At 54.4% G+C, this 13,737-nt stretch overlaps 1 protein-coding gene across 3 annotated transcripts in view; it reads left to right on the top strand.

The window, feature by feature from the left end:
- Positions 1-1,501, top strand: part of RUVBL1 (RuvB like AAA ATPase 1) — a 43,988-nt gene extending 42,487 nt beyond the window's left edge. For all 3 annotated transcript variants that reach the window (XM_017885005.1, XM_017885006.1, XM_017885007.1), the window contains one exon: positions 1,053-1,501. In XM_017885005.1, coding sequence (XP_017740494.1) covers positions 1,053-1,212 — 160 coding nt within the window. In that variant the 3' untranslated portion in view covers positions 1,213-1,501. The remainder of the gene's footprint in view (positions 1-1,052) is intronic.
- Positions 1,502-13,737: the final 12,236 nt, after the last annotated feature.

A 13,737-nucleotide genomic window follows, 5' to 3' on the forward strand; every position in this document is an offset into this window, starting at 1 on the left:
AGTAGCTGGGACTACAGGCGCCCGCCACCCCGCCCATCTAGCTTTTGTATTTTTTAGTAGAGACGGGGCATCACGGTGTTAGCCAGGATGGTCTCGATCTCCTGACCTTGTGATCCACCCGTCTCGGCCTCCCAAAGTGCTGGGATTACAGGCTTGAGCCACCGCGCCCGGCCTATCTGATGGTTTTTAACAAGCTAGAGTAAGGGTGAAGTCCCCGTGTCCTGCAGCAGATGCTCCCCTCTAGTGGAGAGTGCTTTGACCCTGGGCCTTCTTGTGGCAGAGAAGATGCATAGAACTAGAAAGCAGGGACCATGTGGCAGCTAATTAGCCAGGGCCCTGGCTTCTGTTCTCCCAGTGATGTTATGAGGCCTGGTAAATCTTTAACTTTTTTGATTCATTTAACCGTCAAGCAAATAAAAAATGTCTGGGCGGTGGGTATAGAGAGCCAGGGAGGAGCGCAGACATAGTTCTCCAGCAACTCAAAGGCAGGACCTGCAGAGCATGCCCCTTCACAGTGGCCTCATTGTAAAATCATTGCTTCACAGTCCTCAGCCCTTCCCTACATCCCTTTAGTCAGTTCTTGTTACTGAGGTTGAAGGCAGAAATGCAAGCTATGAGGTTTGGATGAAGGGGTACTTTTTAAAACGGCAGAGTCTTCATGCCTTTGGATGGGCATGTACTTCCAGCTGGCTGTGTTTTCGTTTCCCTACCATGTTAAATATCCCTATCTGTTGGACATCTGTATACATCTAAGTTTGCAGTCCTTTTCCAGTAGCAGTGATGTTACTTCCTATTGGAGGATTTGTAGACTGTACTAAAGATTTGGGGAATAGCACTTACGTCTTCTTGGTGGCTCCTGGCCCCTCTCTGATGGGGTAATGACTACAGCTCTCTGAGAAGTGACAACTTTGTCTCCCCTTTTCTGTGCTCATATCAGCTGGCACAAGGCTAGCACTGGGCTCTGCTCCTGGTGCCAGTGCTGCCTGCTGATTTGGGAGAAGGGGCTTCGGTGGCCCCAGTTTCACTCCAGCCCTGGCCCCTGTCCACTCTAGGTACTCAGTGCAGCTGCTGACGCCGGCCAACTTGCTTGCTAAAATCAACGGGAAGGACAGCATTGAGAAAGAGCACGTCGAAGAGATCAGTGAGCTTTTCTATGATGCCAAGTCCTCCGCCAAAATCCTGGCTGATCAGCAGGATAAGTACATGAAGTGAGATGGCTGAGGTTTTCAGCAGCAAGAGACTCCCCAGGTGTGCCTGGCCTGGGTCTGGCCTGTGGGCGCTCGCCCCTGGGCTTGGGGCTGCCGTCCCCACTCAGGCGTGGTCTACAGCACTGTCAGTTCAGTGTGGAAAGCATTTCTTTTTAAATTATCATAACTGTTCCTGTGGTTGCTTTGAAAGAACCCTTCCTTACCTGGGGTGTTTTCTATAAATCTTCATAGGTTATTTTGATTTCTCTCTCTCTCTCTCTAAGTTTTTAAAAAATAAACTTTGCAGAACAGTTTTAGATGGAGAGTCATTGTGAACATACCATAGGGAGTTCCCATGTATCTCGTACCCAGTTTCCCTTCTTATTAACATGTTACATCAGATAGCACATTTGTCACGGTGAATGACCAATACCGATGCATTATTATACTGCATTCACATTTTCTCAGTTTTACCTAATGTCCTTTTTCTGTCCCAGGATCCCATCCAGGATAACCCATTACAACTAGTTGTCATGTCTCCTTAGATGCCTCTTGGCTGTGACATTTTCTTACATTTTCCTTGTTCTTGATGACTCTGACAGTTTTGAGGAGGACTGATCAGGTATTCTGTAGAACATCCCTCAGTTGGGGTTTGTCTGATGCTTTTCTCATGAGTAGACTGGGATTGTGGGTTATGGAGAGGAAGATACAGAGGTGAAATGCAGTTCTCATCACATCATACCATGTGTGGTTCTCATCACATGCTAACATCATGACTCATCGTTGATGGTGACCTTGACCCTTGATGGCTGAGGTCATGTTTGTGGGGTCTTCTCACTGTAAAGTTACTCTGTGCTGCCTTTCCATACTGATTTCTTTGGAAGGAAGTCACTATGTGCAGCCCACACTTAAAGGGTAGTGGTTATGCTCACCTCTAGACAACTGAGTATTTACTGAAATTATTTGGGATTCTGCATGGAAGATTGTATCAGAATGGACTCATGGAAGTTCCTTGTATACTTTAGTAGATTTATTTTGTTGCTCAAATTGAGCCAGCTTTGGCCAGTGAGAGCTCTGTCAGTTGGCTCGTGTGTCCCTCTGATGTGTCCCCATCTCTCTGGCCGCATCTCTGGGTTCACTCACTAAGTAAGCAGCAAGGGCAAGTGCAGCACTGGGCAGTGCACTTTACTGGAATGTGCCTTCCCAGTAGGATGAGTGCTGCATTCTTGCCCTTGCCAGGCCTGTCCTTCCCTGCCGGCTCTGTGGTGCCTGAGGTAGGGCTGAGCACCCGGACACTGTTCCTAGCACTTGCCCCTTGTGCAAGTTCAGACTGGACCTCCGTGATGTTATGATATGGGAGGCAGGGCTGACCAGAATGGTCATCTTGGTCCAGTGCTTTAGTCCAAACTAACAATGAGCTCCTTGTGGGGCAAGCAGCATTGTCCTTCCATTAGGGACAGTCCCCTATAGTCATGTCAAGGGGACAGTGGGAGGGGGCGGAGATGATGCTGGGGATCCCACCTAGCCTGAGAGGTGCCAGCCTGTCCCTGCTGCCAGTGTGAATCTTCTCCCTGGGCCTGGCCCCTGAGGACCCTGGCATGCACAGCAGTGGTGGTAGGACCCTTCATGGAGTCAGCTGTGCATGTGGCTCATGCTGGCTGCCAGTGTCCTCTGAGGCTGCACTTGTCTTTAGCCTCCCCACTCAAGCCATGTTAGACAAACAGAAGAGAGATGCAGCAAGAGCTTATTGCACCAGGGGCTGTGTTCACACTCTGCGTTCCATGTCGCCTTCACAGTAGCCTGTGAGACTGGGATAGGTGTGCTAGCCCACTTCCAAGTCCACTTCCACAGAGGAGGAGGGGGCAGTTCAGGCAAGTCCCTTGCCCAGCTAGTGAGAGATGGAACCAGGATTTGAAATCAGGCTTCTTGAAACCTGTGTTCCTAACACCTGGGGGCCATACTGCCTCTTTCTGTGTTGGCATTTAGTGGCAGCTAGGAGCTGTCAAGATCTGACCTTTGTACCAGGCACTTGAAGGAAGCGGGGTCGGCTGTGGAGAAGGTGACCCACCTAGAGGACAAGAACCAGGCAGTCCTCTGCTCCGGCTGGGCCTCTCACTTGGGCCCCAAGCCTTTCATGGTGTTTAAGGAGCGAGATGGAAGTGGTGCTGACAGCAGATCTCACAGCTGTGGGTGGGGACAGAGTCTTCTTTGGCTGCCCAAGGTACCAACATCCAGAGCAGCCAGGTGAGGAGGGGACCATGGTCTCGCTCTTCCCAGGCCACAGACCCTTTGTTCCTGCTCCTCAGGTATCCTAGCTGAGGTGGTGCCCAGAGAGCTGGCCCAGTTCGCTGGTCTGCGCTCCAAAGTGAGGGAGATGGTTCTGGATAGGTAGGATGGTGAGATTATTTTAATTTTCCTCCCATTTTTCCCAGCAAGGTCTGTGATTATTACATTAATCTTCTAGGCGAAGTTTTTACGACTGATCCCTCGCCGACTATGAGAAGTTTCTCCATCCATTACTAAGAGGGAAACAGACCCTGGTAGGGAGGAAAATATTTGTTACATCTTATCAGGCTGACACACAATCTAACAACAATTACAGCAGCCCCATTTTTTGCACTATTTCAGCTCCAGTGTGAAAAATTGTTGTAATATTAAAGTGAGGCAGGGTGGGGGCTGGTCATCGGAAGTGGTTGAATTTTCCAGGCTCTCAGCCCAGGCTCTCTTGGGTGCCACCCAGGGAGCCGATTGGGTGGCTGAGGAGAGGGAGAGAGGGATTTTCACATAAATCCCAGCACCCTATCTCCTGTGCTAATGGCCCCAGAGATACTTGTGAAACTGGGAAGGGCTCTTGAAAGATGCGTCCCTGGCCGTAGCCGGGAAACCGCCTTGTGCCCTGCCTCATTTTCTCAGTGCGGACACCTTCTTACTGCCACATGTCTTAGGGTTGCATCTGCCAGATTGATTGGTAGGATAGTTTGTTTTTTAGGACAAAATGGACCGTGCTGTCACACCAGAAAGTGACTTCTTGGTTAGCAAACCTTTCTTAGCCATTTGTATAATAAGATGGGGTTACAGAAGGGGGGTGGGGTTGCACTCCCAGTCAACCTCTATCTCTCAGAAACTGTGGCCAGCCCTGGGCAGAGCAGCTGGGGTACCCCAAGAAGGCCCTGCTCTGGGAGGGCTCTGGGCAGAGGCGCAGTGGGTGGGGACCAAGGGGTTCTGGGGCTCAGCAGGGCATGGCATTGATTGCATTTTCCTCCGTGTGGCCCTTGGTTCTAGCCCCGTGAGTCTTTGGTTTCCTGGTGTGAGAGTGGGAAGTTCATATCCCATAGACCCATGTGAGGACTTGGTGAAGTGACCCACATGTGGCTGCATCAGGTACCCAAGAGACTAACAGGCAGTAAAGAGTTCTTGATCCCTGGCCCACTTGGAAAGAGGTCACAGTTTGTCAAACTGGAGCAAGCAGCCTGCTAGGCCCTGCCCCTCCCTTTCGCAGACAGCTGGCACTTNACTAACAATGAGCTCCTTGTGGGGCAAGCAGCATTGTCCTTCCATTAGGGACAGTCCCCTATAGTCATGTCAAGGGGACAGTGGGAGGGGCGGAGATGATGCTGGGGATCCCACCTAGCCTGAGAGGTGCCAGCCTGTCCCTGCTGCCAGTGTGAATCTTCTCCCTGGGCCTGGCCCCTGAGGACCCTGGCATGCACAGCAGTGGTGGTAGGACCCTTCATGGAGTCAGCTGTGCATGTGGCTCATGCTGGCTGCCAGTGTCCTCTGAGGCTGCACTTGTCTTTAGCCTCCCCACTCAAGCCATGTTAGACAAACAGAAGAGAGATGCAGCAAGAGCTTATTGCACCAGGGGCTGTGTTCACACTCTGCGTTCCATGTCGCCTTCACAGTAGCCTGTGAGACTGGGATAGGTGTGCTAGCCCACTTCCAAGTCCACTTCCACAGAGGAGGAGGGGCAGTTCAGGCAAGTCCCTTGCCCAGCTAGTGAGAGATGGAACCAGGATTTGAAATCAGGCTTCTTGAAACCTGTGTTCCTAACACCTGGGGCCATACTGCCTCTTTCTGTGTTGGCATTTAGTGGCAGCTAGGAGCTGTCAAGATCTGACCTTTGTACCAGGCACTTGAAGGAAGCGGGGTCGGCTGTGGAGAAGGTGACCCACCTAGAGGACAAGAACCAGGCAGTCCTCTGCTCCGGCTGGGCCTCTCACTTGGGCCCCAAGCCTTTCATGGTGTTTAAGGAGCGAGATGGAAGTGGTGCTGACAGCAGATCTCACAGCTGTGGGTGGGGACAGAGTCTTCTTTGGCTGCCCAAGGTACCAACATCCAGAGCAGCCAGGTGAGGAGGGGACCATGGTCTCGCTCTTCCCAGGCCACAGACCCTTTGTTCCTGCTCCTCAGGTATCCTAGCTGAGGTGGTGCCCAGAGAGCTGGCCCAGTTCGCTGGTCTGCGCTCCAAAGTGAGGGAGATGGTTCTGGATAGGTAGGATGGTGAGATTATTTTAATTTTCCTCCCATTTTCCCAGCAAGGTCTGTGATTATTACATTAATCTTCTAGGCGAAGTTTTACGACTGATCCCTCGCCGACTATGAGAAGTTTCTCCATCCATTACTAAGAGGGAAACAGACCCTGGTAGGGAGGAAAATATTTGTTACATCTTATCAGGCTGACACACAATCTAACAACAATTACAGCAGCCCCATTTTTTGCACTATTTCAGCTCCAGTGTGAAAATTGTTGTAATATTAAAGTGAGGCAGGGTGGGGCTGGTCATCGGAAGTGGTTGAATTTTCCAGGCTCTCAGCCCAGGCTCTCTTGGGTGCCACCCAGGGAGCCGATTGGGTGGCTGAGGAGAGGGAGAGAGGGATTTTCACATAAATCCCAGCACCCTATCTCCTGTGCTAATGGCCCCAGAGATACTTGTGAAACTGGGAAGGGCTCTTGAAAGATGCGTCCCTGGCCGTAGCCGGGAAACCGCCTTGTGCCCTGCCTCATTTTCTCAGTGCGGACACCTTCTTACTGCCACATGTCTTAGGGTTGCATCTGCCAGATTGATTGGTAGGATAGTTTGTTTTTTAGGACAAAATGGACCGTGCTGTCACACCAGAAAGTGACTTCTTGGTTAGCAAACCTTTCTTAGCCATTTGTATAATAAGATGGGGTTACAGAAGGGGGGTGGGGTTGCACTCCCAGTCAACCTCTATCTCTCAGAAACTGTGGCCAGCCCTGGGCAGAGCAGCTGGGGTACCCCAAGAAGGCCCTGCTCTGGGAGGGCTCTGGGCAGAGGCGCAGTGGGTGGGGACCAAGGGGTTCTGGGGCTCAGCAGGGCATGGCATTGATTGCATTTTCCTCCGTGTGGCCCTTGGTTCTAGCCCCGTGAGTCTTTGGTTTCCTGGTGTGAGAGTGGGAAGTTCATATCCCATAGACCCATGTGAGGACTTGGTGAAGTGACCCACATGTGGCTGCATCAGGTACCCAAGAGACTAACAGGCAGTAAAGAGTTCTTGATCCCTGGCCCACTTGGAAAGAGGTCACAGTTTGTCAAACTGGAGCAAGCAGCCTGCTAGGCCCTGCCCCTCCCTTTCGCAGACAGCTGGCACTTGGAAGGACCCTTAGGATCCCCCTGTGTTTGGAAAAAGCCGTGCAGCCCAGAGGGGCCAGCACTGGCTTAGGGCCACACAGCCCAAGAGCGGAGGGGATAGCACGGGGCAACTGCCAGAAACAACGCACTGCTTCTCACCGGGGCCCTGGCATCCCATCCTGGGTGAGGCTCAGCTAGGGCTGAGGCAGCCAGAGGGGGCGAAATGACCACCCCCTTGCCCTGGCCAGCGCTGGTGTTTGTCAGGTCAGACCTGCTCTCATTTGGTGTCTGGAAAAGAGGTCCCTCGGGAGGTAGAACAGTGTTCACCCCTCCATTCGTGGTCATCCATTCATTCTCCACACAGAAGTAAGTTCCTCTTCCTTGCTTCCTCCAGTGTGCGGCCACGCCCCTTCCATTCTGGGGAGAGCAGGACAGGGGGTGAGGGAGGCCTGGGCAGTGGGGCTGGGGAGCTCAGGGCGCAGGGTGGGCCACGCAGCGGGGCACCAGAATGGGGAAGGGGTGGGCCGGCCGCGGGGGCTGCCTGTCGGCCCCTGCTGCCCTGCCGCCCCTCCCTGTCACTTGGCGGCAGGCACGGTGATTAATGGCCGGGCCGTGCAGGCCGGGCCGCCATCAGCGCGCGTCTAGGCGATGGATGCGGCTGTCAGGCCGGCCCGGCCCGCGCTGACCCCCGGGCAGGGACCCAGCGCGATCAATGGGCGGCGCGCGGCGGGCGGCGGCTGGGCCGGCGCGATAAGATGGGCCGATGGGCGCCAGCCGATTGCCCCCTCCGTCACCCGCCATCACCGTCACCGTCACGCCGCCAGCGCGCAGATCACTGCGCCGTCAGCGCCGCGTGATTAATGGGGACGCCGGCAGCTGCGGGGAGGGCGCGGGCACGCGGACCCCGCACCCAGAGGGACACGGTGGGGTGCGGGGTGCGCGCTGGGACGCCGCACACGGCACACTGTACTTACACTGGAGCCACGTGCAGGGAACGGGGGACACGGCGGGGTGCCGGGTGCATGCTGCAGGTCTGCACACGGGGCACACGGCGCAGGTTTTCACTGGGCTGCGTGTGCAGTGGGTGGAGGTCCCCGGTGCAGCCTTAACACAAAGCCCTGAGTTACTTAGGCCTGAGGGTTGGGAGGAGGAGGGACCACACCTACTGTGACCTCTCTACCGCGACCCCTGCCTGGCCTAGGCCTCAGCCACCAGGTCCACCAGCCTCTTCGGCCTTTGCAAGCCTGCCCACTGTCCCAACCATCTTTGAGAACCCAGACTTGACTGTCAGGACCCCGACCAAAACCCTTTCACAGGTCCCATGGCTAAATCCCACGTTCCCCACCCTCCGGGCAGACCCGCAGGAATGCCGGTCCCCGCCCCTCCACGCCGGCCAGCCCCGCTGTGCTCCTTTAGCAGTCATTGCAAGTGGTCCCATCCCCCAGCGCTTCGTCCCTGGGTCAGATCATGCTGTTGGGAACGCCCTGAGCGCTCTCAGTGCACCGTTGGCCCTGCTCGCGCCCCACTGGGTGACGGGGGCAAGAGCAGGCTGCCCCATCCTACCCACCCCCCGCCCCAGAGCGCACAAATCCCCACTCGAAGCGACCCGCCTCTCAGGCACTGCCCCTCCAGAAGAGCCCTGGGCCGCCGGGACCCACTCGGGACTCGAGAGGGAGAGGCTCGCCCAACCCAAATACCCACATGCCGCTAGGGAGGAGCCGCGTGCCAGATGTGCAGAGAGGGGGCCGGAGGGCTTCCCAAAGCCAGTGACAGGAGCGCAGCAGGGACAGCTGGGCGCGAGTGTGGGACTGACCCGAAGCCCGAACTGCCAAGGGGAGCGAGACAAGGGGAAGGGTGGGGGGCCCGGCTGGGTGGACTGGGGCCTATCCCGTGGGCGGTGGGGGTCTCAGGGCCAAGCGGCAGCGGGGGCAGTGCCAGCCACTCTCCCTTTTCCCCTCGAAAACCACAGCCTCCCCAGGGCCGCGCGGCGCCCCGAGGGAGCTTGCGAGGACACAGCGCCCCCGCGTGGGCGGACGCGCACAGAGCCGCGCCCCTGGCGTTTCAGGCCCAGGCTCCGCCCCCGCCGCGCTGCCCCCCCATGGGGGCGTGGTCAGGCCTAGCCCGGGGGTCCGAGATTCCAAGTCACACCTAGCACGACTTGGGAAGTCGCGATGGAAGTGTGCGACTTCCCAGCAGGAGAGGTTGAAGTCCCGGCAGGCAGGGAGGAAGGCGTATGTGTCCCCACGTGCATGCGGGGAAGGAGCAGTGGGGGGAAGGCTGAGTTGGGCTTTCAATTAAATGTACATACACTTAGTTTTTTGATGGAAAATTGCCAAAGGCGTGTAGCGTGAAAAACCTCCCTCCACACCTGCCCCCTGCCTCCTGTTCCCTCTCCAGAAGCGCCTGTCTTACACCGGTGTGTTCCTCTAGAGATGGCCAGGACATGCGTGGGGCAGCACACACTCATAGCACCTTCCCAACACATTATGAAACATGTTACATGGAAAACTGCAAGAATTACAAGCGATCGCCTCTCAGCCTTTGGCTAAGATCAAGTGTAGTATGTGTTCTTATCAGTTTAGTATCTGCTGTCTGAGGACAGTATATTAAATGGATTTTTGGAGCAGGGAGATGGAATAGGACCTTGCTCCTTCCACTCCATGTATCCACCTGGTATTGCAGTACCTCCAGGAATAGTGCACCTCCTTTGGGGGAATAAATAAAAGGATTTCAGGTGAGACCCCATATCCCTGTTGTCTAGGCACTGCCCATCCCTGTCTGCCTGCCAGTCTGCCTTGTCAGTCTTCTGTGCATTTCAAAGTGAGTTGCAGACACAACCACCTCCGTAGTCAAGCACATGTATCTTTACCTCGAGTTCAGTACTTGATTATAGTTTTTTAATTTTATTTATTTATTTTTTTTGAGATGGAGTTTTGTTCCTGTTGCCCAGGCTGGAGTGCAGTGGCACAATCTCAGCTTACTGAAACCACCCCTTGCCGGGTTCAAGTGATTCTCCTGCCTCAGCCTCCCAAATAGCTGGGATTACAGGCGCATGCCACCATGCCCAGCTAATTTTGTATTTTTAGTAGAGACGGGGTTTCTCCATGTTGGTCAGGCTGGTCTTGAACTCCTGACCTCAGGTGATCTGCCTGCTTTGGCCTCCCAAAGTGCTGTCATTACAGGTGTGAGCCACTGTGCCTGGCCACTTACAGTTATTTTTAAATGTAAAAAATACAGTGAAATGCACAAATCCTAAGTGGAGCATTCCATGAGTCCTGACTAATGAAACCCAAACTCCAGTGAAGGTATTACTATTGCCCAGAAAGTTCCTTGTGCCAAACTCTAACACACTAGAGGCAACCACTGTTAGATTTTTTTTTGCCATAGATTAGGTTTTCCTGCTTTAGAATTTCATGTAAATGAGATCATACAACATGACTTGTTTCTTTCACTTAGCTTTTGAGCTTCGTCAATGTTGTGTGTATGGGTAGTTTGTTCTTTTTTATTGCTGGGTAAAAAGCCACTGTGTGGATCCACCACATGTATCCATTTGCCTGTGGATGGTCATCTAGGCTATTCCCTATTTTTCAGCTGCTATGAAATTCTTGTACAAGTCTTTGTATAGGCATACATTTTCATCTTGGGTTTCAATACCCAGGAGTAGAATAGCTGGGTGTAGGGTGTGTGTCTAGTTTTATGAGAAATTGCTACGTGTTTTCCTGATGTAGTCTGTTAGTTGCTTCCCACCCCGCTTTTAAACACAAATAGGAACACAACGCTGTTTCTTGCTTTCTGTATTTTTCCTTGACAGCATGTCTTGGAGATTCTTCTAACTCAGTATATAAAGAATGTCCTCCTAGTTCCTTTCCACAGGGAGGAGCTGCTGTAATTTATTCACCCCCCCTCCGATAGGCATTTAGATGTTTCTAGCCTTATTGAGCTGTGCTTTGAAGGATGAACAGGAGCTTGTCAGGCAGACAGCAGAGGGAACAAGGCCCACAGGTTAGACAGACACTGCAGAACCCTTTCTGCTGGGGCATGAGCTTTCGAGGGGAGAAGCACCTTCTGTTCCATTTCCCCATGGGGCTCAATAATGTTTGCTGAGTGGAAAGGAGTGGGTGATGTGGCCCTAGAAGGGATTGGGGCAGGGGAGTGAGGTGGGCACTACCACTTAGGGGCACACCTGGCTCTCCAGAACCAGGCATTGGTGGGTGCTGAAGTTCAGGTTGGGGCTTCTGCTGACTCTCGGACAGTGCCACATGCCCAACCCCTGGCCCTTGTCAGGAAGCTGTTGCTCTTCCCCAGGCCATGGGGCTCAGACCCCTCAGGAATGAGATGGGAGGCTCATACCAGCCTTCCTGAGGACTTCATGCTGGCCTGGCTTCAGCAGGAGCAGGCTGGGGAAGTACCTGCAGGCAGGACCAGCAGCCAGACAAGGACTTGGGGCAGGAAGTGAGCCTTAGGCTTTTTGTCCTGGCTCTGGAGCTAAGTGACTTTTGGCTGCACTCTATTTCCCTAGGCCTCAGTTTCTTCGCCTGTAAAATGAACCGACTTGTTTCCTCCTGGGCCTCTAGTGGGGTGAAGTCAGAGCACATGTAGGAAGTGGCTGGGACAGTGCCTGCCCCAAAGGAAAAAGAAAAGTAAGCCTTACCACCCATCTCTGAGCATGAGTTCCCTTTGCACAGGGAAGAGCCAGGTGGAGAGACGCCACAGTAAGCCACACCAGGGCCTGCCATCTCGAAGCACGCGTGGCTGCTGGAATGTGGACTCTTGTTTGCTCTCAGGTGAGAGGGGCCACGGCCACAAGTGCAGCCAAATACCTGAGGCACGAGAAGATGGCCTGCTGCTTCCCTGGGGCGGCAGGTTTTCTAACATATTTATATTGGCAAGCACCCTGCCTGTCTCAGCATTTCACAGCGCCTGGCTGGTCTGGAGCCTGAGGCCACGTGCTGTGCTCCTGTCCAGGGCTTCCCTGAGCCTGCTCCTGGGGCCAGCAGGTACAGGGGGAGCGCAGGGCAGACCTGGCTGCACATGTGTCCTGGCAGTCTCAAAACACAGTGCTGAGGTGTGGCTTCTGCAAGGCCAGGCCCACATTTGTCCATCAGGTGGTCTCAGAGGGACCATCCTGCTCTGACCCAACTCCCCTTGGAAATCCGTTTCTAAGACAAGGTCTAAGACTACAAGTAAATACTGAGGCTAGAGCCCAGCTAGGAGTAACGACCTCCCACAGCCCTGGTCAGGCCTGCCCTGGGGCTGCCCTCCCACCTGCGCCTCAAGTTCCTGAGGAAGCACCAGGCCCAGGTGGTGGGGATGGCAGGTTTGGGATGAGGCCCTGTCCAGGACTGGGGAGAGTGGAAATGTGGCCTACCACTGGGGGCTTGGTGTGGAAACAGAAAGACTTTTAGATACATTCTAGGGGAGCAGCCACAAGCCTGCCACTCCCACCCACACAACAGTGGGTCCTTCTGGCTTGGCTACAGGTCAGGTCTGAGGCCAGCCTCACAACCAAGGTAAGACTTCTCCAATCACCAGCTGGGTACTGGAGCTGAGGCTCGAAGGGCTTCAAGTTATGGGGCGCCAGGCTCCTGCTAGAAGGTTCCCACTCTTCCACGGGGTAGCAGGTGCCCTGGCTCAGCAGAGGCCTCTGCATTCTCACGGGACAGCCGGTGCATTCTGCCTCACTGGCAGAGCCCTGCAGTAGCCCCACATGTGGCCCAGCAGCCATTTCACTTTATCACAAATGTGAGCACCAGGCTGACATGACCACCAGAAGGGAACTTTTCGAGGCAAAATGCCTGAGTGCCCCAGCCAAGCCTTTGACACACATAAAGTTGCACTCAAGCTTTGGGCCTCACTGGCCTTTTGGGGAATAAAATCTGATTTAAAATTAAGAGAACATGACCAAGTACCTTGTAAAAAATTGGCTTTATTTGTCACTTATTCACCTTGTCTCAGTTATGCCATTTTGGCGTCCACAGTGACAGTCCCCTGGAAGCTGGGGTCAGTCCCCACCCACCCACTGTGACCATCACCCACAGGGTGTGAGTATGGGCCTTGCAGGGCCCAGCCGATGGTTACAGGCTGCAGGCAGGACTATGGGGCTCCTCCTGAGGCCTGGCGCCCTCCAGTCCCCAGCCCACCAGCTTGGGTACAGCTGCCTGCCTTCCAGAGGCCAAGCATTCCTAAGCATGGGGCTGGGGGGCCATGCCCTGTAGCAGCAGAGTGGACAGGGCAGTGGGAGAACCAGTGGGTAGGAGGATCAGGTCTCGAGCCTCTCCTGCTCGGACTGGGTCTAGACAACACGTGGAGTAGGGTGGTAAGCCCTGGACATATGGAGGAGCCTGGGGGCCCATTCTTGGTTCTGCTGCTGAGTGCTGGGTGCTTTGGGCAAGTCCCTTTCTTGGTTCCCTTGGTACTCTGTTTCTGGCTAGCACTGCAGCGAGGTCTCCAGACCGTGTGCCTCTGCCAGGCTGTGGCGGTGGCCCTGGTGCTTCGCAGCTGCCGGTTGCCCACTGTCAGTTGTGGAGTCTCCCCGATAGGCTGATGCACCCCCAGGACCATTCTTAGGATTGGGGCATCAGCACAAACATCCTTGGTCCCCCAATGTCTAAAAGCCAGCTCGAAACCTGAGCTCCCCCTTGTCCAGGGGATCTTCGTCCAATCTGTGCCTTGCTGCAGGCAGTGCGCTGTCTAGAGGGCGCTCCCTCAAGGACAGAGGGAGGGTGCCCATCCCACAGGACTAGGCCACTGTCAGCACAAACAGACTTATTCCAGATATAATATGAGTCTTCTTTTCAACACTGGAGCAACTGATCAACACCACCAACAGCCCACACACCCCGAACCTGACTTTCACTACCGACCTTGTCCTGTGCTGTCTTCTCTCTGCTTGACGACACTGGTTGATGCAGAAAGGACGTTGGATGGCGTCTGCTCACTTGTGTGCAGTCTAAGCATGG

The sequence above is a fragment of the Rhinopithecus bieti genome, unplaced genomic scaffold (assembly GCF_001698545.2).
Source record: "Rhinopithecus bieti isolate Rb0 unplaced genomic scaffold, ASM169854v2 scaffold_13262, whole genome shotgun sequence".
Taxonomy (NCBI): Eukaryota; Metazoa; Chordata; class Mammalia; order Primates; family Cercopithecidae; genus Rhinopithecus; species Rhinopithecus bieti.